This window comes from Bombus vosnesenskii, unplaced genomic scaffold, assembly GCF_011952255.1.
Source record: "Bombus vosnesenskii isolate JDL3184/JDL3185 unplaced genomic scaffold, Bvos_JDL3184-5_v1.1 scf7180000013931, whole genome shotgun sequence".
Lineage (NCBI taxonomy): Eukaryota > Metazoa > Arthropoda > Insecta > Hymenoptera > Apidae > Bombus > Bombus vosnesenskii.
The window spans coordinates 33081-60851 of record NW_022883289.1 but is presented as its reverse complement, the minus strand read 5'-3'; the positions used below and the strand labels follow the sequence as shown (position 1 = coordinate 60851).

The following is a 27771-nucleotide window of genomic DNA, read 5'->3' as shown; positions in this document are numbered from 1 at the left end:
ATGATTCGTTGGGGCCTTAATTGATATCTATATGTTATTGTTTGTTATTGTTGTAAGTTGCATCGACTACAATCGTAATTAGCGACATATAGAAAGTGGTTAAGTATGGTAAATAATTTTATTGGCTTATTAAGTACTATAATAATGAACACTCGTAAATACGGGGATTATAGGATTTTATGATTATTATATAACTTTAAAGGTGCAAGCAGTGCAACCAACGCAAATATTTCTTTATCAGATTACTATATTGGAAGTGTTTGAAAACTTGTGGAAGCTGATTCACAATGTATCCTGTATATTATGTATATATTATGATTTTGATCATTTAATACCATTTAATACCATCAATAATACCATCTTTTACATCTTTCAAAACAGTTTATACAGAATATAAGTAATACATTCCTCGTTCTCTTTAAAGCTCCTCCAGATTTTCAATTATTCGCGGATGTAACGATTTCTTTGAAGTTTTTAGAGCAGCAACTTTACATCGTTAAAAGTTCGGTATCAGTGACAAGAGATTTAAAAAAGTTGAGTACCAAACCAGAGAGGTTCAACATAGGAACGTCAGAGCAACCTTTATTCGGGACAAAAAATTTCCACAGCGTTTAATTCCGCGTTCGTGCCTTCACAATTTTTCCTGAAATTCTTCCCTGAATCTCTATTTTTCGATGCTCTCGAGCACACTCGTAACCTTTTAATCCCTCCATTGAATCCATCGTGTTCGTTTCTCCTTGCAAAAAAATAAGAAAGCTGGCGACGCTAGCGATTAGCGCGTGTGAACCGTCGCGAAGAACAAATAAAAGACATGAAAGAAAGAAATGAAAGCGAATTCCAGCAAGAAAAGCGCGGTCGTTGAGGATTTTCGGTATTTATCGTTCATATTTTTTTATAAAAAAAAATAGATTTTATTATTTAATTTGTACTTTACAATTTGTTCAGCTGGACATTTGGTAAATTATTCTAGCTCCATTGCTAAATAACATGTGTATGTTGAATATATCACATGTGGGAATTGGACTATTTTATTTCTTTAATGAGATCAGTGGGGTGTTATCTTCTTAGTCTTCTTTCTATGACAGTTTTGCTCGCTTCAGCAGCCAGCTGGTTTGGATGTGTTGCCGTTCTGTATTTGTATTTTTCTGCGCACCTGCTGATTTCTTCTTTGACCGTTGGTATTTTTAAGTCTTTGCGTATATCCTCGTTTCTGACATACCTCGGAGCGTTGACTATTGTTCTGAGTATCTTCGATTGTAACGATTTTAGTTTATTTGTGTGGCTCATTGTTGCTGTCCCCCAAATTGGTTTTATTATCGTTTTGTAGATTTTTATTTTATTTTCTATGTTGACTTTAGAGTTTCGACTAGTTAGCCAATACATCTGTCTCCTTTTTATCCGTGTTTTGTCTATAATTGATTCAGTATGTTGTTTCCATGTAAGTTGTGTGTCTAAGTGGTCATCGTTCATATAACAACTTGTCCTGAGTCGGAGCGATGAATTTAATTTAATAATAATATCCATCGAACTTCTAGCTTCCAGTGTTGTCGTTTTTCCTTCCGCTTGACTCACGCGAAACTATGCCAACAAAAGAAGCTCGCGTGATCAGGGGAAAGAATATAACGAAATTTGACGATTCACCTTTCGATGCAACAAAACGACGCGAAACAGCGGAGTTTCATGGAAATTTAATTTTTAATCGCATCCGATCTATTCGTCGCGCGTCAATCTCAACGAGAGCGTATAAATTCCGTTGGTGTGCTCGCGGTACACCAACATGATTCTGCAATTCACTCTAGCATTGATGATGAAGAAAGAAATGTTCGAATGATGGGCAATAAAGTAATGAACGAAAGGTTTAAAAATAATATGAATGCACCTCTGTATATGAATTTTTGTAGGAATTAACCATAATTTCGCTACAGATGGTGATTCATAAGGGACATGTTGTAGCTCGGTAATTTAAAAAAAAGATAGTTTAATATTTGATTCATTTATACAGGATGGTTGGTAACTGGTGGTACAAGCGGAAAGGGGGTGATTCTACGCGAAAAAAGAAGTCGAAAATATAGAATAAAAATTTTTCGTTTGAGGCTTTGTTTTCGAGGAAATCGACTTTGAATTTTCGTTCGGTACGCGTGCGGTATGTTCTAACGGATCTCATTGTAGATCGTTGTCTCGATGAAAAAATAAAAAAAGAAATTAAAAAAATTTTTATTTTATATTTTCGACGTCTTTTTCGCATAGAATCACCCCCTTTCCTCTTATACCACCAGTTACCAACCACCCTGTATATTCCTTAGGACTATTTTTTACGGATCTATACAACTTTCGAAGTTTGATTATTTTTGCATTGTTTGTGAAATTGTGTATTGTTTGTGTATTGTTTGTTTTATTATCGAAATGTATTGTGATAATATTAACAATTCTTATTCTATCGTATACTTCTTTTCGTGTGATATGTTAATGCGTTATGCGAATTTTTTTTTTATTTATTTATTAAAATTACAATCAATTCTCGTGTTGAGAATTTTCAGTAATTTTTCTGACGTGGCGCAGTGACATGGCTTATTATTTATAATAAGTTAATACTTATTATAGGTAAGTATAAGTTATGCGTATTTGAAGGAATCTTCTTTGTCCGAACACTACAATTCAAACGGTCTAAGGATAAAGAGTTCTTGGAACGTCAATTTTTCAAAATCAATCATATCGTATCATAACGTTCTGCTATACACAATAAACAAGTAAGACTACGATAGTTAGAAATAAATTGACATCATATCGAAGAAAAGTAAGTGTCGATAGTTGGTTCAACGAGACGTGGGAGTAAACATAAACAAAACGTGACTGCTGCAACTGCAGCTGTGGCTATCATATTTTGTATACTATAGATACTTCTAATGTATTTATTATTTCTTTTACCCGATACTGCAATTGGAAGACCAAAAGAAATCTTGCGTCACTGAAAAATTTAGATGAATCACCCTGCATAATCCTGAACTGATAAAACCCTTACAGCCCATTTGTGCAGACAGAGGATAGAGAACCGAGAAGTATCTGGACCACTTAACAACACACTTTCCCGCCATTAAACGAAAGCCAATCTTAGGAACAACGATAGATTACAGTCGCCAAATTACCCCGCTTTATTTAAAGAACGAATTATCCGATTGAATCGATTTCTTCGATATAATACGAATCGTAACCACAGCTGCGAGGTTGTCGAATGGGGTAATTGATCCGAAAGAAACTGAGATTCGATATTGAATTAACTTTTTTCTTTCACTGTTTGTGAATAGTAACACCCCAGTTTCGAAACTCTTTCAGTTAGTTCGAATCGGAAACTTCGCCATAACGAAATTATCGTTAAATTTCACTGAAACACTGATTAAAAAGATTGTTGATTTTTGTGATTTGTTTTTGTGTATTAAATGATAGTTTAATTTAGTTACTTTAATAGTTATTTCAAGTAATTAATCCCAGTTTTCTGGAATTTGGTTTATGTCTTTGGTTTACAAAAACTAGTCATACATTTTCTGTGAAAATTTCTAAAAAAAATATATTTATTGAAAAGCTAAATTTCGAATAATTTTTACACTATTAAATGTTATTATGTTATAAAACACGAATTAAATTAAACTTTATTTTTCCTGACTTAAATCCAATCAATTTGTGTTTCGTACTTTTATCATACAATATGATGAACATAGTAGCTTAAATATATTTGTAATATAAAATTATGTGCAGTATTGAAAAGTTTATAAAATTTGTAAACCAAATACTATTTCAAAACCGCTAGGCTGAAATAAAATTGTTTATAAACGTAAATAAGATGTCACAATCTCAAGTCTTATCTTTGTGCTAAGATGAAGTTTTGATAAAACCAAGAAATAAATACAACCTTGAGCAAATTGGGATTGATTATTTACATAATTTAACATACGAGAGAATTTTATATTAACAGTTCCGAATTACATAGAGGAAAGAGTGGTAATATGGTCTCTGTTATGCTTCGAAGTTTAATATACGCCGTCGTGTTCCTAACCGTCTTCTTTGGTACTACAGTGTCAGACGGATCGTCTTACATGACTGGCGAGATATATACATTGTAGCGATAAGCGTGTCACGTAAAATAACAAAATAAAAAAAGGAATTTGAGGTAAAAATAAAAAAAAGAAAACTTTATTTTTTTTCTAACATCAATACACTTTACAATCTACTTCCGAACTCTAGGCGTGACTTTCTAAGACTGACTCTTATGATTTTACTTTCGATCGGATCCGATTACTTTCTTTTGTCATCCCTCAACATCCCCACCGTCCATGCATTTGCTAGGCGTCCGCGATCGTTGCCACGTGCTCTTTCTTCTAGAACCTTCGGTGGAAGGACCGTTGGGATGTTGATGGTTCATTAGGCACTTCAGCGATATACATTGTCGCCGAGTGCCGCCACATCTTTATTTCTATCGTCAGTCCGTCGGATTTGAAGTATGCCGGTCGTGACAAGCGCATAGTTGTCGTCAAGCAGCGAATTCTAAAAAACATCGATTCGCCTTCGGTCCGTTATTTTACCTACACAAACAAGGTGGCATACGTGATCATAGGCGCGAACGTTCGCTAGACCCGAGCGTGGTGGGGGGTCATTTCTAAGAGAAGACAAAGAAAAAACTCGAAGGGCAATGAATGTCATACGAGGAGTCAAATCGAATGCATCGAGAGATTCAGAGAAATAAAATCAAGGTCGCTTAGTCAAACGAATACGTCGAGAAATACTGTAAAGTCGAATTATAATAATAAACTAGTTGTATCATCGTAAAATCATTTGTAACGTGTTAATTAATTTAATTTTAAATATTGTTAAAAATAGAGGCTTATATTGACCCTGTTAATTCAGTGCTATAATCATTTGAACCACCTCTGTTATCCAAATTGAAACAGGAGAACGACTGATTTGCGGCTTCGACTATCAAAATTATTTTTTTTTATTTATTTATTAAAATTACAATCAATTCTCGCGTTGAGAATTTTCAGTAATTTTTCTGGCGTGGCGCAGTGACATGGCTGATTATTTATAATAAGTTAGTACTTATTATAGATAAGTATAATTTATAAGTAAGTATTATAAATAATTAAATATTACTTAACTTAGATAACTAAGACTATCAAAATTGTAGCGAGAATTTACGTCTCTCGCTGACGCGTTCCCTCGCGATCGCGTCTCTCCGCGGACGGTCGTAACAGTCTCAGAGTCTTATATTTCTACCTAAACTCTGGTTCATAATTTAAACTGCTTCAAATTTTTGCGTAAAATTTTCTTAAATTAATAAGCTCATCTGTGATGAAAGGTGAAAGTAAAAGGAAAAAAATAAAGTCAGTTTTGGAACTTGTACAAAAGTGACAGTAACATGGCCCTCTAACAAAAATCATAAAAGCATTTTTTAGTAATATTTTGAGATGGAAAGTAAATAAATAAAGCGAATTCTTCTGTTTATATACAAAAGTCACACACGTATTCTTCTTTCCTTCGCTCTTTTGCATTCACTCACTATGTTATGCCGCCTTACGACCTGTTTTCCATTTCCCCTTTTTAGGTCGTAGAAATACAGAGTGGTTGGTAACTGGTGGTACAAGCGGAAAGGGGGTGATTCTAAGCGAAAAAAGAAGTCGAAAATATAGGATAAAAATTTTGTTTTTAATTTTTCCATCGAGACAACGATCTATAGTGAGATCAAATTCAAAGTCGATTTTCTCGAAAACAAAGCCTCAAACGAAAAATTTTTATTCTATATTTTCGACTTCTTTTTTCGCGTAGAATCACCCCCTTTCCGCTTGTACCACCAGTTACCAACCACCCTATATAACTTTCTTGATCTCGGAGAAAAATTTATCCGAGGCATGTCTGTATTATAATGATCTGATTACAATATAAATAAAAAATGAAATAGCACTATAATATTTCAACAGACATAGTTTCGGGAACTTCAACTATATTTTGGAAAATATCAAAGATTCAGTGATCTCACTTGTGTATATCGATTTTACGTGCCTTTCGCAAATATATTCCAACACACGACGCTTCAACTCACTCAATTTGCAAGAAATATTCCTTTTTCAGGATGACGAAAAACGGAATGTTTTTCAAGTTATATTATTTATGCTTCTCATTAGCGAAAATAATATAATAGAAATCTGTTTCTCTACATACGAATGTAGTAGATGCAACAAATGACGTGTTTGTTTTTTAATATAGAGAATCACGAGAGGCCATATTACCACCCCTTCCTTTACTAATTGAAATAGTTCAAAGCTAATTATTTATCGTTATATATAATAGAAGAAAATAATTAACTCCATTATATTATAGCAGAAAAAAATGTGTAATTAATTTCATATTTTATCTCCATTCTCCTATGTCAAAAACATAATTAAATGGTTATGATTCTATACCAACAGCTACCCAATACTCTATCTTAGCATCAATACGAAACTTGCCGATCTCCAAATTATAACGAGTATTCTATATGTATACTACAACCCTTTGGAGCGTGATCATGTAACTGAATAATTTCCATCAGTCAGCTGGCCTCGACTTCCCCAGAGAATTACGATTAACCGTAGTATCGAGTCGATGTTGGTAACTCTATCAGAGAAGTTCTTGGTGAATCATCTTAACTAACACCTCGATAGAAATGTCAAGTTTCATATAACTCGACATACGTTCGTGGAGATCATAATTGAGAGAAGACATCAGTTAAGATTCGTGGATGCAATTCACGATGATTTTAACTAGGATGCAAAGAAACTTCTTTCAAGATTCCTATAGGTACGGCCGTGGAATGTGTTGGACAGTTTTGTGATAAAATACTTGCACGTTCCTCTGACTTGGAATGGATGCTCGTGGTATGCTTTAATTTACTAACTTGGCGACGTAAGTTAGCCTTCTGCGAGTTTCTAAGTTTAGTCTGGCCATGAAACGAGAAAATTATTCTATTATATGTTTCTATGCTGGTAATAATATCTTGAAAAAGTTTCATATTTCATTAAATATATTATCGTAACGTGTGAATTATAGGGAAGTGAAGTTCAATTGGAGAATTTTGATGGTTTATTGGAAACTCGCTATAATTACATTTAAATATTATTCAATTACCATTAATCCATTTGCAAGAGTTTGAAATGATAAAAGAGAAATTCGCAAATATTAGTCCAATCAGAAGTTGAAATAGCAAACAGGTATGTTATTAAATACAGTGGATTATATTACAGATAATAATATTATGAAAACGATTCATTAAGAGAAGTACATTACAGTGTATACATTACAGCTCATTAGAAAACAAACATTTCACCGATGATCATATCTTTGTCAAAAATTTGTAAGAATTATATAGAGATAAAATCTCTGATATGTATTATCATCTTAAATTTACATAAATACGTTTCCGTGAAAAACTTACAGAACAGTGTACATTTGTATCAAACAGAGTTTGGAGTTCTTTCGATGGAGTTCGAATATTTTGTCCCGCGAGAGCGAATAGAGAAAGGTTGTTTGCAGTATTGCTCTCGTGAACATCACGAAAAGTAGCAATTGCAGCGAAATTCGCGGTGGAAATTGCGAAACTGGAAGCTCTTTGATAGGGTTTCGTCCAAGGAATAAAAGTATCTGTTGCAATGCGAAAAAGTAATTTTTCAGATCATGCTGGTTGTAGTTCCGCGATGAACTTTTAGATCGTTTGGTAACCATTCCGAAAGAATACTCTTTAAAGTTTCTTAAATATTAAAAAGGCTATGATAATTTATAGATAACTCTACATATTTTCAACAAAATTCACGAAATATCGTTTTTAGGCTATTATGAGAAGATATTGGTAGAAATTACTTCATTTTTACCTTCGTTGTATATGTTGTATGTATATATTGTATATATATATATATATATATATATATATATATATGCATAGTACAGCACATTTACAACATTACAACTTTACATTCGTACCACTAAAGAAAGTACTCGAATTTAAGTTTAATTTGTGCTTGTATTTTAACTTATTAATATTATTGTACGATGTTGGAATCTACAATTATAAAGAGACATTAAATATAAAATATCTAAGTTTTCTCACATATATTAGTATAATGTTAAACTTAGAAACTAAATAGATATTAATTAATAAAGTAAAAAATTGTAAACTGTACATAAAAACTTTGGTGTTGAGAAGGACGAAATGGTTTTACAAGTAATCTAGATTGTTTTCTTTCGCTTAGGATTAAGTATACAATCGAGATCGAAATTCGAGTACTTGTATTCCAGACCGCAGGGCAGAAAAATAACTTGGTCCTCATTGAAAGAGTAGCAGATCAAACAACTTTAAGAGAATGCCTTTCAGGGACTGTTCACGATTTAAATTAGAAAGCAGCCTCCGTTTTGACGCAGCTGAGAAAACAAACCGACCACTCCTATCTTCAGTGTTCATTCTCAAACTTGTTAAAACAATTCGAAATCTCGAGCGGGTTTTCGTCGAGAAAAAACGTATAAACTTCCGAAATTTTTGTTCAACTTTTCTAATAACATCAGAGTCGGAATACTCATCGCTTTGATGATTAATAAGTCACGTAACAAAAGCAATATTTTTGACGACCGAACTGGACCTGATGATCAAGATGGGCAAGCGATTTTAACAACATAATAACAATATTAACGAATTTATCGATAGATTTCAATAAAATTCTGTGATGTATGAGCCTTTCAAAGATCAAACTTGTCAACTCCACTTTTTTCTATCAAGTCTTCAATTTTATTATTCAGCTATATAATTAACATTGGACATCTTAAAAAACAAAGAACTATTTTCATAGATTTATTTATTATAGGAAGACAGCTTGATTCCTTTGTAAACACAAATGTAAATGTTAAGAAATAGTTCTTGTACTTGGCATTTTAATCTGCAATTCAAGTTACAGAGCTGGTCAACATGACTTCTAAAGTACTCATACTTATTGTTTAGTATCTATCAACAGAATTGAACAATGTAAATTGTTTGAAAAGAAAGTTGGAACAAAGCGTTGCATGAACGCAACATTAACCCTTAATGGATTAATGCACGCTTCCTTCCAGACGTCAAACTTAACCATCCCAGTATTCGACCAAGCTTAGTTATGAAGTTAGCCTAAACTTTCGGCAACCTCTTATACAAAGTCCACGAAATATCCTGGCGAAACACACCGATTAATTCTCCATCAACGTTCTTAGAATCAAAACACGAAGCTCCGAAAACTAACTGGATTCTTTCAGCCTGATTGCCTCGATCGGTCAAATTAAGTAAATCAATTTGTACATGTCGCGGGACGTGTCCACAACACGTCTGATCACCTTCTCTTCAAATTGCAACGCGATTTGGAAAGCAGTCAGAGAGTGGGACAGACACGTCTGCGAGGGACACCGCAATGCCACAGACGCTCGTGACAAATCTCATGGCTGACTTGCAATTGTAATGTTTAATCAGACGTGTAATTATGTCTACGGTCGATGTTGCCAACCACTCTCCAGACCAGAGACGAATGAAATTTCCCTCGCATTCAGCCAAGTCGAATATTCGCGAGTACGTGATTACGCGATTTACTACGGTCCGCACACGCTGTTTCCGGCTCTTTCGCGCGGCCCCCTCACTTCCGGTCCTGCCTTTTCCCCTACGCCCTCTCTTCGAGTAACGAACGTTCGCCAACTCACCCCCGAAATGCTTTTGAACGAGACAGTTGTTTAAGAATTTAATTGGTGAGTGCATGTGGTTGTTGAACTTTGATATTTTCCTTCCTGAGAAGTGTTTTGAAGAATTTTTTTAGGTTTCTCTGTAAAGTTTCAAAGTTTCTTTAACGATTGTTTAATGCTATTCAAGATATCTTCTATGGCTTTCTAACGCGTTTGTACGCGCCCGAACAGCCGCAGGTTCGTAAAAGGGTTGAAGGAGGAAAGGAGGTATAACCCAGAAAAGTTATCACAATGTGGACTGTATTGGTTTTTTGGATGCGTGACTATTAACACTTTGACGCCAAAGTGGTCATTGGTGTCCGAAGTGCTTGAACTTCATACAATTGTAAAAATTGAATGAAAATTGACAGTTAGGGCATTTTGGATATAACCGATAAATAGAAAATACTTTGAAATAAGAAGTGTCCCATTGAACAATTAAACATTTTTACTAGAACATCAATAAAAAGAAAAACGAGAACAAATCTTGCATCTAACGGTGCACTGTGTTTGCATCCATATCTTTGAGAGGTAATCTACGAATATTATTATAAACACACCTTAGAAAATAATCGTAAATGCTGTTTTATAATCATATAATTGAAGTTAGAAGTGTGAACATACCTTACTATTATATATAGAATGAGCAAATACTGTTTACTAATATCTTCTACACGTTTCAACAATATATTCTGGACGTTTTGCTTACATATAACCGATTAATAGAAAATACTTTGAAATAAAAAGTGTCCCATTGAACAATTAAACATTTTTATTAGAACATCAATAAAAAAAATGAGAAGAAATCTTGCATCTAACGATGCACTGTGTTAAAACACTTTAAACATCAATGTGGTTCATCGATACAATCTGGACGATAGGTGGTCACCTTTTTGGTCCGATTTTTAGCAATTTTTTATTCTAACTCTTTAACATTTTTTTATAGCACTCTCTGCAAAATTTTCGTGCCAGGTACGCTTTCCCTTCTTTCTTCTGCATTTCGTGTCGCAATCTTTGTCGAATAAGTATATTTGACGGCTCTGATGAATGGCACTGTGCAAGATGCATTGTGAGTGCCATTCTAAAAGCTGATACCTTGATTTTTGTGTTTGTTGCTTGTTTATAGAGTATCATCGCGTTTGAAGTTGATGTATTTAACAATAACTCTAAAGCTAATTTGATATACCACTTGAGGGTTCTTCTATGTGGTGTAGAATATGCTATCATTTGATCCGATAAATCTACAGCACAGTTTCCTCTGTTGTGATCTACCACTACCATTCGTTTATCACAAACATAATTTTTTTGCGAACCTCCACCATTTCAGCCGAATGTTTCGTCGAAATCATGAAAATGTCACGCTTGTGTCTTCACCTTACTATTATATATAGAATGAGCAAATACTGTTTACTAATATCTTGTACACGTTTCAACAATATATTTTGGACGTTTTGCTTGCGACGAAATAACGAATGCGAATGGTTTGTTGAAATAAACGAAGCCTTGTTATAATATGTCGCTATCAATTGTTACCAAGGCGCCACGGTGATCACCCGTGACCACCAATAAGATAAACGTCCATTGGGGAAGAATGTTGTCTTACATCATCAATTTATTATTATTTTGTCATTGTATGCTTTGAATAATAAAAATACTTCCGTGGCGTTCTGAGCGAAACATGTGATTTTGGCGTGGCAGACAAAGTGTTAAGGGACTGTCCCTTCTGGATATAATCCAAAATATCAACTGCTATGTCGTGTCCGATGGTCAGACCACAACCTTCGGTTTTCGTAAACTGACAGACGACTGATTTTTCGTATCTGATCGTAGACAGCGCCAAAGTCCCCAAAAAGACCCGTAGTCTCTCCTTTGCCTCGCTATTGACTGCTCAAAATAGGGGTGAAGAGTAAAAATTTGCTTCTTTTACAGAGTGGTTTATAACACCGTCTGCGCTTCAAGGTTTTTCGGGTCTAGACACCTTTTCGGGCCCGATCGACAGTATCATAAACTCTTACGAATGCAATGTTTCTGAACAGCGTTTTTATTAGTCGTTAGTCTTTCACGAAATTATTTATTATTTTATTGCAGAAAATATTAAATATTTGAGGAATGTACTATACAAATAGTTGACTATTTAAATATTTTAGGTTTCTTTTCATACTTTCGATAAATATCTTTGAACTATATACGTTTTCAAAATGGTTTCAAATGCGATCAATATGCAAAATCATAATAGTCGTGTCTCACTACAGCGCTAATGAAGTTTCATTATATCTTGTATAACGTATGTAATATGTTCATAACAAGTTTTACAAGTATTCAAGTGCTTTCGTGAATCTCTGAATATTACATTCTTCGATTTTGAACTTTATCAATATAATCATTACAATCATGTCTCATTGAAGTGCTAATGGAATTTCGAAAGTTTTCGTGTCACACATACAATTTTCCATTCATTACCAGGCAAATCTAGAGCGTCTTGCCCTGGGCGCCAAGATTTTATTTTAAAGAAAACATGGAATTTCACACAATCTATATTATTATTATAAAAATATTATTATGCATAAAATATTATTATATAAAATTTCCGTTCATCCTTTCTAATAATTTCTAACTAAGACTTGTTCCGTGACCAATTGCGATCGATCTAAACTTGTTCTTTTCCTTTTTGTTTTATTATTTAATTTGTACTTTACAATTTGTCCAGCTGGACATTTGGTAAATTTTTCTTACTTAATTGCTAAATAACATATGAATGGTTACCCCCAGTGGAATACCATCGTCGAGTGCTCTAAACTTGCAGCGCAAAATACGAGATATGTCATAATCTGAAGTCTCGCCGTATATCAATATGTCGGAGATGAAAGGAAAACCGGAGCCTTCCCTTTGCAATTTTGAGGAAGCCTTCTAATGCTTTAGCCTAGATTTTATCATAACTGTAATTAAGCAATTGTCATTTGTAATTGTTTGATATTTGTGATAACGAAAGTGGGTTCGAGGTGACAACTGGTCGCCCAACGTAGCCACGGTCACGGGATAAACGTTTTGCCTGACGAAGGTGTGGATCGGTTGTATTGTTCTCCCTAGAAATCACATAGAATTGTACTTTAGAGATGTCGATATAATGGGACACACGTTGTATTAGGAATCAAACTCCAGACAGAAACTGCCTAACAACGGCGTTTGGATCTTTCTCGATGCTTCCAAAGAGTATACAACAAACTCTTGGCAGAAACTGCCTAGCAACGGCGATTCGAACCTTCTCGATGCCTCCGGCGAGCATATAACAAACAAATGCAGTCGTACAGCGAAAAAGATTTTCATCAGATATTCATTCATGTGATCGTCTTGGAAAGTGATACATCGAGCAATTTACCGAGTGTCTCAGCAATCGTATTTTCTTATGTTTAAAATTATTCTACGCATAGTAAAGAGTTATCCCGTTGACCGTGGATTCGTTTGAACCCAAGAACATTGTTAATAGCGTTAATTAAATTCATTATTCGTAAAACCTATTAATCGTTAATCTCATTATTCGTTAAATTTATTATTCGTAAAACATATTATTCGTTACTCTTATTATTCGTTAAACTTATTATTCTTTAATCTAATCATTAGTTAAACTTATCGTTTGTTAATCTTATCATTCATTAAACTCAATATTCATAATATTTTGTAAAATCTTGTATATTCGCGTAAATATAATCTCTGTTTCGTAAAACGATGGCTAATTCAAACAAAGAATCGTTACGCGCCTTAAATTCTAATGTTAACCCGACAAATATATATGCTTACTACGAGATATCTCGTGGTTGGTAGTGAATGGGCTAAATATTTTCGAAAAGTACTGTACGAAGATCTTTCCCGTGTATTTAGAATTTATGTGGCACACTCATCGTGTTAATAACGTTACAAGTGTACGCACAGCGTATTAGCTGGCGGTTCAAACATTATTGCGTAGATAGCATCGTTCATAAAATCCCGTGGGATCCCGTACAGTTGAAATTTTCGAGATATATACGATTTTCTTGTCAATGTCACCTATTCTGGTCGCAACTATCGCGTCCGCCCGCAAATTTTCCATCGAAACATACGTGTTCAAATTCGCTAACAAGTCGACACCGAATGGTAGACCGTAATTTTGATACATCGATGAAAATGATAGGTGAAATTTATCTGGCTAGGACATGTACCACTACTCATCCGAATTTGTAGAGTAGCTGGATTTAATCGTTGAGATATTAGTGTGATATGGAAGATATCGAGTGGTTTTTGAATGTTCGGTTCTGTTAGTGCATGTTGAAGTGACGTAATCGGTTATAATCGTGGCTTTTACGATGGACGTTCATCTCAAATAGAGTAAATGTTTCATAATATATACATCAGGAAATTTTGTGAAATAATAAGAATTATTACTATCAATGTGATACCTGGGTCATTTGCAATGAATACTAATGTATGAATATTATAATTTTATGTAAAGTTTGATTTAATTTGACATAGATATATAAAATGAGTTTCATGGTACATACAGAATTTCGTAATACGCAAAGTGTAGCGGAATTTTAATAGTAATTCGTATTATTGTAGTTTCAAATTCATTCGTTTTAAATATGATGCACATTATAGCTGAAAATGAAATTTGACGTAGAACAGAATAAAGTAAATGTTTCAGAGCATTGAATGTAACAATAATATAACAATCTACGTTTCAAAAACCATTTTTAATTTATATATGTGTATATCATGGTTGAACATATAACTTGATGCAGAATAAAAAAAAAGTTTCATAATATATCACAAAATCCTAAAAAATGATAAGAATTATACAGTACGATAAAATATTAAAAATCGTTTAATTTATTATCCATACATTATGAAATTTATTTTAACGTATAATAAATCTAGTTAACATTTTAGAAGCACTTTCTGAGTACTATGAAGGATCGGAATTCAACAACAAATGTCAATTGTTCGAAAATACACTACATTGGCTCGGTTCCCATTCGATAGAAAGTTTAAAAATCTCCATTTGAGAAAGTTTCTCTTAATTAAACGTTGGCTGAAACGCGCCTTGACAGCGGAATTTTATTAACATTCTGGTCCGTGTAAGGAGAGACTAACTCTTCGTAATTAAGATGAGGGTACGATTTCAAACGAGGAATAAAAATATCAATAGAGAGCACTTTATATTTTCAAAGCATATTTTTTATGAAATTTAATGAATAATCGATGAATTTACTGGTCGAACCTCTGGGCGTTCTTTACAATAATTTATTAACTAATGATATGAATCCGTCACAATAATAATATTAGGTTGTCCGAAAAGTGTCTTTCTTTTACAGACGCGTCTTTTACAACGATGCATCTTTATACAAACATGAAACCTAATCTGTCGAACGTTGTGATCTTTATTTTGATAGAATAATATAATTCGATAAAATACTATAAAACGGGAAATGTTGTGCATCCATTATTTCCTTATAAAACGTAAAAAACTTTTCGGACGACCTAGTAATATTCTTTAATATTTTAACGTCAAATAATTGTAATCTATAAAAATTTATTTTTACGCAGAACGAAGATGAACGAAATGGAGCAGATCCCTGAAGGCTGAGAGCGAGCGGATCCTCGATATGACCGGCTGGAGAATGCGGCCGACCGCATCGGCGCTCGGCGTCGTCGCCATTGTCTCCATCATGATCACTGCCATGCCGTCTGGTAAACATTCTACTGTGTTTTATAATATCGTTTTATTTGTACACAACAAAAGATGTAGATATTTTTTCTTGGAATATGTGAAATCTTTATCATATATATTACATATAGATTTATTGAATCTTTTCTATTCCTCTAAATAATTGTTTCAATTCGGTGACTATCAATTTAGAACTAGGAGTCAGTAGATTTCCAAACGTTTGTAGTTGAACACCACATTAGAAACAAGAATTCTGCAACGTGTTTCCTTTATATTTTTAATATCACACTGATGAATCGAAATACTTGCTAGAGTTAGAAGTTTGCTCCGTGCGATAATTTAAGCAATTTCTCCTGACCCTGCTTATTGCACAATATATACCGTTTAGCACCTAATTTCGACCTATTCAGAGACGCGATTCTAAGTGTGTTCCTTGAATGAGATGGACTGAATTGGAGCATAATGAAACTCAGCTATTTGGTGAATTTTACTGACTAATGAATTTTCTGAACTACGTGAGCTTGGTAGTACATTCTCGGCTTTTGACATCGATTCTGAACTACAATTTTCTTCCTGGTTTACCTCTTCCAAGAGTCATCCTCCTGATCGAGAGTCTTCAAGATTGCTGTTTAGCGTGCCTCCATAAAAACTGTGGCGGATGAAAAGAGAGTTGTGCGTTTCGTCCCGGGACTACCGGTGGACTCGTCAGTAAGGCTATGCCCGGTAGTCCCTGCCTTAGACGTAGAGGGAGTCTCGCTAGGTGCGGTATTTGTATCGTTTGTCCGTAAATTCGACCGCTAGCGAGATAGACAGACTCGTTGTCGTCGCAGCCCTCTGGTGTTGGCGGTTGGTACCCGCGGATCGCCCGGGGGGCGTTGCGCCGCGTTGATGCCTCGACCTGTCGGCGTCCTGTTGGTACCGATCCGCCACACAGCCTCCCCCTAGCGCTATAGCGTGACCCCAAAGCTATATAGCGCGATACAAGTTAGAGGGAATGGCTCGTCGTCGATGATGGAAGGCTGAACGTCGTGGGGATGAGGTGATTGGCTCCTTCTCTGACTCCTTCTCCAAAGGTGCGTGTTCGTCGTCGGTGGTCACCAATGTCGCGGATGAAAAGAGAGTTGGAGAGCGTTTCGTCCCGGGACTACCGGTGGACTCGTCAGTAAGGCTATGCCAGGTAGTCCCTGCCTTAGACGTAGAGGGAGTCTCGCTAGGTGCGGTATTTGTATCAATCGCTCGTATATTCGACCGCTAGCGAGTTAGACAGACTCGTTGTCGTCGTAGCCCTCTAGTGTTGGCGGTTGGTACCAGCGGATCGTCCGGGAGGTGTTGATGCCTCGACCTGTCGGCGTCCTGTTGATACCGATCCGCCACAAAACAAAGACTAATTAGCATCTCCGTGAAATTTCGTGATCCTTTCCCATCCGCAGGAATCATGAAAGGTGGCCTCTTAGATAGATGACTATGTCAAAAGTAGACAAAAAGAAAAATAGTGAGAAATGACCGTTTGGAATCCTTAATTTATGACACGGTTGTATGTAGTAGGAATTCAAATGATCTTCTAGGCGTGGAGTTTTTTTTTTATTATTTAATTTGCACTTTACAATTTGTCCAGCTGGACATTTCGTAAACTTTTCTAGCTTAACATTTTACCGACCAATAGCTTATTAATCGGCTTTTTGTCTCCGACAATCTTTCTCATTATTTGAGCAGTAATTTGTTATTTAGTACTAAGGTACCTTGCTCAGTTGCGTTGCTTTGTAAGCTCTCACAGCTTTATACCAATTTGAAAAACTTACCGTTCGCGATGAACGAAAGGAATGGTATTGGAGAGTCTAAATCGAAACAGAGCCGGTGCCAGGGAGAATCTGCGCCCGTGTCACGGTGACCGTGGGAATGCAGCGAAAAGATAATTATATCTCACATACCTTAGCCATCAAAACAGTAACTAAGCAGTAACGGAATCCCTATGTGCCCGGCATCCAGCGATAACCAAGTCAGTACTCGACATTCTATTCTGTTCTGTTAAAACATTCTGTATCGTTATTCTGTCAGTTTCTAATAAAATTTGTAATAACGATCATAATTGAAGTGCGAATATCTCACCTTACGTGCGGAACGTGAAATTACCCCGAATCGACGTGACACCCGAGTTGCTAAGCTGTTGAACCGCTAGCGGTTAGCAAAGTGTTAATTGCTGAATAACATGTGGATGGCTGGGATACCATCTTCGAGTTTGACTATTTTATTTCTTTAGTGAGGTCAGCGGAGTGTTTTCTTTTTAGTCTTCTTTCTATGACAGTTTTGCTCGCTTCAGCAGTCAGCTGGTTTGGATATTTGCCGCTCTTTCCTTCTATTTTTCTGCGTACCTACCGATTTCTTTTTTGATCGTTGGTATTTTTAAGTCTTTGCGTATATTCTTGTTTCCAACACCATGGGACGTTCACTATTGTTCCCAATATCTTTGATTGTAGCTACTCTAGTTTATTCTCTGGCTCATTGTTGCTGTCTCCCATCACTATGGGAATACCACTGTATTCCGTATGTCCAAATTGGTTTTATTATCGTTTTGTGGATTTTTAGTTTATTTTCTATGCTGAGTTTAGAGTTTCGACTAGTTAGCCAGTGCATCTAGGCGTGAAGTGTCCCCTTCATGCAATCGCTCAGGTACTCTAAACGAAATACCACAGCCGTGATATAAACCGTAGTAGCAATGATCGCTAACAATACTTTTGCTTCAAATATTAATAATTTTAAAGAGTCGGTGCCTTCCTTTGACACCCCAATTATCATTTTACAAACAGAATATCGTCCTATAATCTGTAATTTTTCTTAAATATTCCATCAATATACATGTAGTAACTGATGGATTCTTAGAGTAAGGACAAGTGATGATGGTAGAGTTTAAAGTTTAATGTATTTTAATAAGTGATATTCAATAACAAAAGGACCGATTACAATATCGTCGCACGTCGACTCACACTCCGTATCCGCTCATCTCGCACTCTGCTTCTCGACTGACTCTCTGGCCGTTGTAGCATTCTTTTGTCTTTTGCTAGGCCCACCGCACACGTGTTCTGCAGACGCTCGTAGCCAGGATCACGTAGGTCTTTTCGGCGAAGCTATTTATTTGAAGGACCCGGTAATGCATTGATGGAGCCGACAGCGCCTCGGCTCTCGCGTCATTGTCTGTAGTTAGCTTGACGTTTCTTAGGCCCTTCTCCCCGATACTACATACATATACAGGGTGGTTGGTAACTGGTGGTACAAGCGGAAAGGGGATGATTCTACGCGAAAAGACAAGTCGAAAATATAGAATACAAATTTTTCGTCTGAGGTTTTGTTTTCGAGAAAATCGACTTTGAATTTTCGTTCGGTACGCGTGCACTTTATCACGTCTCGTTATAACGGATCTCACTGTAGATCGTTGTCTCGACGAAAAAATTAAAAAAAAATATTTTTATTCTATATTTTTGACTTCCTTTTTCGCGTAGATTCTCTCCCTTTCTGCTTGTACCACCAGTTACCAACCACCCTGTATAACAACACTAAGTACAATAAGTACAACAATAGGTACTCGATTCATTTGCATCTTTCAACAGAATGGAATTGACGTGATAGTGTAATTTTACCATCGTATCACTGAATAGACTCTTCTATCGGTTTTTGTCGGTGACGCGCAAAGTCCGACGAATTTTCGCGACGAACGCGATTATTTACTCCGGTCACATGTATCGCTGCGTAAGCGATTCTGTTCGGCCGGCCGATAAATGCTTTGACCGTTCACCGTGCTCCATCGATCGAGTGAAAAAAACACATAACACGAGAAGAGATCACAGTTCGTCGCTTTTTATGACACTGCCCACCGCGTCGGCCGGAAATAATCTGTGAAATTCGTTTACGCGCAAACAACTGACCTACCAAAGATTAATCACGTCCATCATCGAAGATAAAACATCGTACCGGTATTTTGTGACCGAGTTACAAATATTAGTCTTGTGATTTATGTCGAAAAGCAATTAAGTTCCTGTTACTCCTTAGCATTAAATAGCAATCGTCTTATTTCTAAATAAGAAGATTCTGATATTATTATTATTATTATATCAATTATCTACCAAAAATGTTTGAAATTATATTCAATTTAAGTTAGATATAGTACATTCAAAATAGTGTAATATCGTAAAGTAATTTAAATTAGAGTCGGTTGAAATTAGAAAAAAACCCTGTACGTCGTCCTTCTGTGATTCCTTTACATTTAAGAGCGCCTATGTGATTAAAATCACCTAGTTCTTACAGAGATATGAGAAAAACAACAAACAACGTTAGAGCAGAAGGACGGTTTCGTGTTTCAAGGAGGGACGACCGAGAGGTCACATTATGCGAGTCGAAAAGTGAGTGTGTTGCGAGAGTCAGAGTTGATCGAGACATCGAAGAGTAGAGTTGAGAGAATCGATCGAGTTGTCAGTTGTTAGAGTTGCTAGAGAGAGAGAGTGTTAGATTCGTTGTGACGAGAGTTGCCAAATAACTGTAAATTTATTTGATATAGATACGGGTATCGCATTTAGTTTCAGTTAAACAAACATCGTTTTCTGTCCAATTTATATTTGTATATTTAATTCATTATTAATAAATTGTAAGTAATCGGGAAAAAATTTATATCTTAATTTCCACGATACTACAATAGAATATATTAAATTTATGATTCTATTAATTAAACCATTCCTTAAAGATGTATAAAACAGGGACAAGTACAAATTGGAAATACTAGTTATCGTGAAGTGAAATACCATTTCACTTTGGACACTTTGGAGAAACACGGTGGATAATCGGTGTTTTCATCCGTAGATAAAAGCAAGAATAAATGAAATGAAAGAATTCAATGAATTTTTCACAGTGTTGGACATTCTATGTAACCTTAGCTAATTAATTTAACAATGCCACCTTGTATACTTAATATACAGTAGGGAACAAAAGACAATGTAAATGGTAAATTTAAGCGAAGAACACGATAATTTTACGGAACAAAAATATTCTGCAAGAACAATGAACAGATACAATATACAGTCCAGATATCACTAAATAGTACAAAATATCTAGATCTAAAGTTACTAAAATTATATTTATCAGTAACAGTATCAGCTTCGAACATTTTCTGTCCACCACCCTATAGCTAATTTTTGGACTTCTCTTTGATGAGAAGTTTCCTGAGTCCTTTCATCTTACTTCCAACTTTACTCCCAACTTCAATTCGGAAAAACACTTCTCAATACGCTAGTGTTTTTCGACTCTTAGGGAGCTAACTTCTCAGTGCTTGAACGAGTCTACGATTCTGCAAAATGTTCTCCGCTCATTTCCGTAGCTACGATCGCTCTTCAACGATTTCCTCTCCGCAACTTCCGATTAGCCTGACGTGTAATCGCGCTGTCTCTGCTTCTCGCGGGAGCTAAGCTCGCCTTGCGGATCCATAACGTCGCGGTAAACATTTTCCTTCAATATCCGCAATATCCGCAGTGTAATGAAAGAGGCTTGCGCGAAAAGAAAGAAGAGGAATCGGTCTGATAACGAGGGAAAAAATTTTGGTTGCGAACAAACGAGAGTGGCAAAAATAATCCGCGAATTTCGCCGGCGAGCACGAGCTGCAAATCGCGAAAAATTATGATCGATGTGCACTGTTCCGCAATTAAGCGAAGTTACGTGACTGATCGCCCTTTCTTCGGCCAGCAATTACGGCAAATTAGTACAACTTTTTCGCACGTCCTTCGCTTCTTTCATCCGTCTTTTTTTCCACTCCATAACATGCCATTTTGTATAGGAATTATAACCCTAGCACGCGGTCTAAATGATTTTTACAATTGGTTCTTCGATAGAGACATGCTCCAAATGATGTGCTCTAGCTACGACTAGACTGCGAATAAAGACAGCTAAAGAAATGAAACCTAAATAAATATTTGTTTTACACTCCAAATATTATAGCGACCACTTTACTTTGGATATTTTGTGCAATTTTGTATATTATATGTCGGAGATGAAAGAACATCGGGACATTCCCGTCTGGAATGTTGGGAAAAACCCCAATACTCTAGTTCAGACTTTTACTATAGCAACATTTAAGTAATAAAAATAAGAAATAGTTTTAATGTTCCAATCTGACTTTATGACGATGGGTTCGGGCTCGAAGTGACGTAGCGGGTCACTGGACGTAGTCACGATCACGGGAGAGACGTGTACCTGACAGAGGTATGGAATGATTATATGGCTCTCCTTAAAAACAAAGATTGACCCGAGAGATGGTGACAGAAATATATAAGGGCAGTTTCATTTGGATTACGGGTTAGTTAGTTAGTTAGTTAGTCGTTGGGCGAATTGCTGATTGAGTTATCGAGAGAGTTATCCGAATCGTGTATTACGTTGGCACTCATCATCCCGTGGACCGTGGATTCGTTATCGAACCTGAATTCGTTGTCACCATCATCTCGACCATCCTATCACCGCTATTACTCATGGCCTCTTGTAGTGTCCACATTTGTACCAATAAACATTAGCTACATCCGCGATGGTAAATTGAGTAAAGGTTCATCGAACGCCCCCAAAATTCCAACCTTAATCCAACATATATTTATTCTTGGTGTATTTGCATATTTAAATTTCCAAGTAAATGCATCAACATCCTCAGTCTAATGATGACAAAAATTTCAAGTTACCTTACAAACAGTATTTATTTATTAATAGACTACAGATTATAATACATTTATGGAAAATTTATAAGTGAGACAATACATATGATATGTTTTTTTTTATTTATTTGTTAAAATTACAATCAATTCTCGCGTTGAGAATTTGCAGTAATTTTTCTGGCGTGGCGCAGTGACATGGCTGATTATTTATAATAAGTTAATACTTATTATAGATAAGTATAATTTATAAGTAAGTATTATAAATAAGTGAATATTACTTAATTTAGATAACTAATTGAATCTAGCGTTTAGGTCTAACGGGTAGTGCCTCTTCAGCCTGCGAATCTGGTCCGTCGTATCGAGTAGTCCAGTGATTAGGGGGTTTCGGTGTTTGTTGACTCTTTTGCTATATCTGTCGCTATATTTTGCTATTTCCTCTTTGACCGTGGGTATCTTGAGGTCGCGATGTATTGTTTCGTTGGTAACGTACCAAGGTGCGTCTATTAAGGATCTTAGCGTTTTCGATTGGAAGCGTTGAAGTATTTCAATGTTGGAGTTACTTGCTGTTCCCCATAGTTGGATTCCGTAGGTCCAGACAGGGCATATGATATGTAAAAATAGAAAAAATATTCGAAGTATAGTACCGGTGATAATATTTACTAGATGAAGTAAATCTTTATTTAATTCCATTTCTCTAGTTATATTCATAAAAATACGATTTTTCACAGTATCTAACCATTAGTTTGTTGGACGTTGTATTATGAAATTTGGTATTACAATTGTGATTAGTTGGAAACAGCACACATCGACCTATCAGATGAAGATCCAGTTTAGACAGTAACTCTGAAAAACAAAAAGCTGGTACTCTCTTTGATCTTCCATAAAACATCGCCGAAAAGAGAGTGTAGCGTCGTAAATGTCCTCGTTTCTTTAAAAATCGTGCCAACATTCCTCCAATCTTTATTCTCTCCCTTGCAACAGTAACAAAAATCTCCATGATACTACTTTGTATGATTTTACACAATGGTATTCAAGTTTCTTTTTCTTCTTTCACTGTCTTTGAATTTCTACTACTTTCAGACATATTCGAAAAATATTGGAACTAAATCCTTTTACACATAAATTTTAAGACACGAAGAAGTATTATTTTCTTATGTAAGCATACACTTCAAAATATCTCGCAAATTAATATGCAACCATCTGACCTAACAATAAGATTTAAGATATTTCTTCCTTCTCCTACCTTTCTTCAACATAGTTGGTTGTGGGCCGAAAATAATGGATAATCATAAACGCATACCTAAAAACTTAAAGCTTTTGATAATTTTTCTAAGAACCTAAATTAGTTATCAAAATTATTAGGGCATCCCATAAGTTCGTGCCGACTTTTGTCTATACATTTCATGTGTCGATTTATAAACATACGGCGATAAGGGACCAATGCACTTGAGCTTAGCTGATCAAGAACAGGCTAGAGCAGATTTTCGTGAGTATAAGATCGTAATATAGTGAACACGGTGACTTCTAACAGTAAAAGATCGTGAGTGAAATGCGTATCCATTTTCGACATCTCATGTTATATGAATTTCGGAAAGGAACTTCTGTAACAATTGCCACGAAAAACATATGTGCTGTTTACGGAGAAAATGCGCTTTCATCTCGCACCTGTAGGAAGTGGTTCCAACGTTTTAGAGCTGGGAATTTCTGTTTAGAAGACGAGGAACGCTCCGGGCGTCCTTCTCAGACAGACAAAGATAAAATTCGGGATCTTGTTGAAAAATCACAAAGTTTGACAGTTCAAGAGATGTCAAATGTCCTGAAAACACCTAAGACAACGATTCATAGGTGTTTAAAAAAAATAACATATATAACCGCTCGAAAAACGGCACGAACTTATGGGATGACCTAATAGATAATTTGTTGAAAATGACAACGTGAGTTCGCGCTGGCCATCCATATGCAAATGCGCTAGTTACAATAAATAGTAACTAGAAGATAGTTCTAGATACAATCGATAGGTTTAAGATGTTCTTTTGTTTTTATCCCTAGTTCATGTTAGAAAGTGCAAAGAAGGTTTTCGGCTCAGAACGATGTGATAGATTTATCCAAAGAATAAAATAATAGCTTTTTGTGATCCTACCTCTGAATACAGAAATAACAATATAATTTATTTTAAAAATTTTTACCGCTTTACCTGGATTTTTGAAAAATTCTTCCAATTTTAGGTTATGCTACTTTCCAAACCCCCCGTTTTCTCTCGATCAAACAACGGAACTTCTTTCACAGAAAGATAAATTAACATTTTCACGTTCGGTGACACCAACGCGTTGTCAAGTGCAGGTCAAATGTTAGTGTCTGCTGATACCACGTTGGTGTCACGCGCAACTCAACTCTTTACGCAAAGTTTATCATCTTGAAATTTTTTACCAAAAAACACCAGCAACTTGTTAAAGTTACTAGCATATTTATGTGGATGGCAAAGTGTTAATGTACTGCATAAATAGATCAATGTACAAATTAATAGTCACGAAATCAAAACTTAATTATTGACACGAAGTTGGAAATTTCATGAAGTTGTCTTTCTGATTTCCATTTTTAATAACAAATTTTTAGTTTTACAAATAAATTTGTTTATTCAACATCGTCTTCCCTGATAAAAATAAATAAATAAAAGTAGGAAACACCATCCAATGGAACGCATTAAAATGAAGTTTCCAGAGTGTGATGATATTTTTTCAACGGAAGGGAGAACACGCTAGACCGCGAGGAAAAGAAATTAGATGGTAGCATTGTTACCACGGGCGACAGCCGTCTGGAATTTTTCCGGCCGCCATGGCGGCTATTTCGTTCCGGAAGGGCATTCCAGCGAGAACGTTTCGTGAATGCCGGCCACGGAAGAATGCGACGAAATTTTAATCCGCGTTATAATTCCTACGGTAAATGGCGTGAGTTTCGCGCCAACGTATGGAAAGAATGCGCAACAAGACGAACTACTTCCTCTAGAACTTCCGGTAATTCTCCTCAGGCGGCACTCAAGCGAAAGTTGAAGAACGTTGGAATTAATTGTTGCAGAAGAATAAAGTATAAACTATAGAATTTCGATTAAGGATAAAGTAGATGTTCGTTAGAAATCACGCGTGCTTATTCATTCTGGATTTCTGAAAAATTTAGTATTAAATTTTTCTTAAAATAAGATGACGTTTTAAGGAGAAGAATCTAGACGAAGAAAATGGAAGGTCGAATGTATGTTAAGTAATCAGGATTTTTGAATTTAAGATTCATATGATAGCGCAACGTTAACGACTACCTATATAATGTAGTTGTTGAGCCAGAAAATTGTCAGACGTCCCGTACAAATTTAACTTCGCTCATAAAATTTGAGTTCTTCAATCTCGTTTAATATATTTTATCGTAATGCGACTGGAATAAATTTATTCTTCTTTCGATCCGCAGGCTAAAAAGATATTACCCTCTAGATTTAAACATTAGATTCAGCTAGAAATCAAACATACGATAATCACTTATTATTCACGTTATAGTACCACGCCAGAATAATTTACTTATAATTCTCAATGAGAATTGATTGCAAACTACTTCCAAATAAAAAAAAAATTCTTCTTTCGTCCCGAAATATATATGTCGGAGATGAAAGGAAAACCGGAGCCTTCCCTTTGCAATTTTGAGGAAGCCTTCTAATGCTTTAGCCTAGATTTTATCATAACTGTAATTAAGCAATTGTCATTTGTAATTGTTTGATATTTGTGATAACGAAAGTGGGTTCGAGGTGACAACTGGTCGCCGAACGTAGCCACGGTCACGGGATAAACGTTTTGCCTGACGAAGGTGTGGATCGGTTGTATTGTTCTCCCTAGAAATCACATAGAATCGTACTTTGGAGATGTCGATATAATGGGACACACGTTGTATTAGGTATCAATCTCCAGACAGAAACTGCCTAGTAACGGCGTTTGCATCTTTCTCGATGTTTCCAAAGAGTATACAACAAACTTTTGACAGAAATTGCCTAGCAACAACGATTGGAACCTTCTCGATGTCTCCAGCGAGCATATAACAAACAAATGCAGTCGTACAGCGAAAAAGATTTTCATCAGATATTCATTCGTGTGATCGCCTTGAAAAGTGATACATCGATCAATTTACCGAGTGTCTCAGCAATCGTATTTTTGTGTTTTAAAATTATTCTACGCATAGTAAAGAGTTATCCCGTTGACCGTGGATTCGTTTGAACCCCGGAACATTGTTAATAGCGTAAATTAAATTCATTATTCGTAAAACCTATCAATCGTTAATCTCATTATTCGTTAAATTCATTATTCGTAAGACATATTATTCGTTCCTCTTATTGTTCGTTAAACTTATTATTCTTTAATCTAATCATTAGTTAAACTTATCGTTTGTTAATCTTATCATTCATTAAACTCATTATTCATAATATTTTGTAAAATCTTGTATATTCGCGTAAATATATTCTCTGCTTTGTAAAACAATGGCTAATTCAAACGAAGAATCATTACGCGCCTTAAATCCTAATGATAACCCGACATATACATATGAGGTTCAAGTCTAAGATAATTCAGGGATCGATTCTGAAAATCGAGTTTGTTGTGAAAATACTTAAATGAAATACAGGAGTAAACAACAATTAATAATTAACAACAATTAATAACAGTAATAATTAAATAAACAACAACCAATTAATAACAGTAAACAATAAATAGCAAGTTCTGCGCAATGTCTACCTGAAAATCGAGAATCGATTTTCAACGTCCTGAGCTACCGATCTTTCTCCGTCAATCTTCAATGTTTTAAATAATTACTCTTTCTTCTGTGATCTTGTCTATCTCCGATGTTGATCTCTGTCCGTCCATTTGGGAAATGCGTGTCTCTCAAAATGGCTCTCCGTAAAACAAAGAAAGCCGCTCTGTCCGTAAAACAAAAGAAGTCGTGCTGTCCGTAAAACAGAAAGTCCCCTTGTTTATCCGCATTTGAACTCTTAGAGAGTTTACATACATGCTGTTCTCATTATCATCAACCTAATTGTTAACTTATTATTAATAACTAATAACTTTTCTTATAGATAGTAATTATATATAAAAATGAAAGAAAAAGATAGGAGAGAAATATAAAATATTCAAATCTGAATATTCACTATAATCTATTATAGTATAAGTTGTTAAATAAGGCTACGTAAAATCCATTAGCAAGAACACATTTCTCAGCGCTAATTAATCCAGTATTACTACTTTGCGCACATAATATATCGCTCTATATCCTTATCTACATATTAAGTCCCTGACACTCAAATGTATACATCAAATCCCTCATCCACATGTATTTTACGTTAAATCCGAGTATCACAGGTGTATCATAATTTTCATTAATCTCATATCACACATAGTTGAATAAGAACAGAAGACATAGCGGAGAGACGTACAAAATGGAAGTTTGAGAAGAGTAAATCGTTGGTACGTGCTCGTGTAAAGGTTGGAAGAAAGGAGTCGATACGCCAACTACCTGGCACAACCATGGAAAAAGAGGCTTGGGTCGAGTTCTCGCTCGCGAGATATTCGTTTCGACGTGAAATTACAAATGACGCGTATCTCACTTGAAAGTCTCGTGGAAAGTATA

The 27771-nt window shown here is 35.5% G+C and overlaps 1 protein-coding gene and 1 long non-coding RNA gene across 2 annotated transcripts in view; one reads left to right on the top strand and one right to left on the bottom strand.

Annotated features, from left to right (window-relative positions):
* Positions 1 to 27771, top strand: part of LOC117239335 — a 239009-nt gene that overhangs the window by 188496 nt on the left and 22742 nt on the right. The window contains exon 3 of the mRNA XM_033504832.1: positions 15328 to 15471. Coding sequence (XP_033360723.1) covers positions 15387 to 15471 — 85 coding nt within the window. The 5' untranslated portion in view covers positions 15328 to 15386. The remainder of the gene's footprint in view (positions 1 to 15327; positions 15472 to 27771) is intronic.
* LOC117239336 lies at positions 15996 to 27049 on the bottom strand. The gene is made up of 3 exons (XR_004494420.1): positions 26883 to 27049; positions 18845 to 18846; positions 15996 to 16007 (listed from the first exon to the last, which is right to left on the bottom strand). It is a non-coding gene; the product is annotated as an uncharacterized LOC117239336 (long non-coding RNA).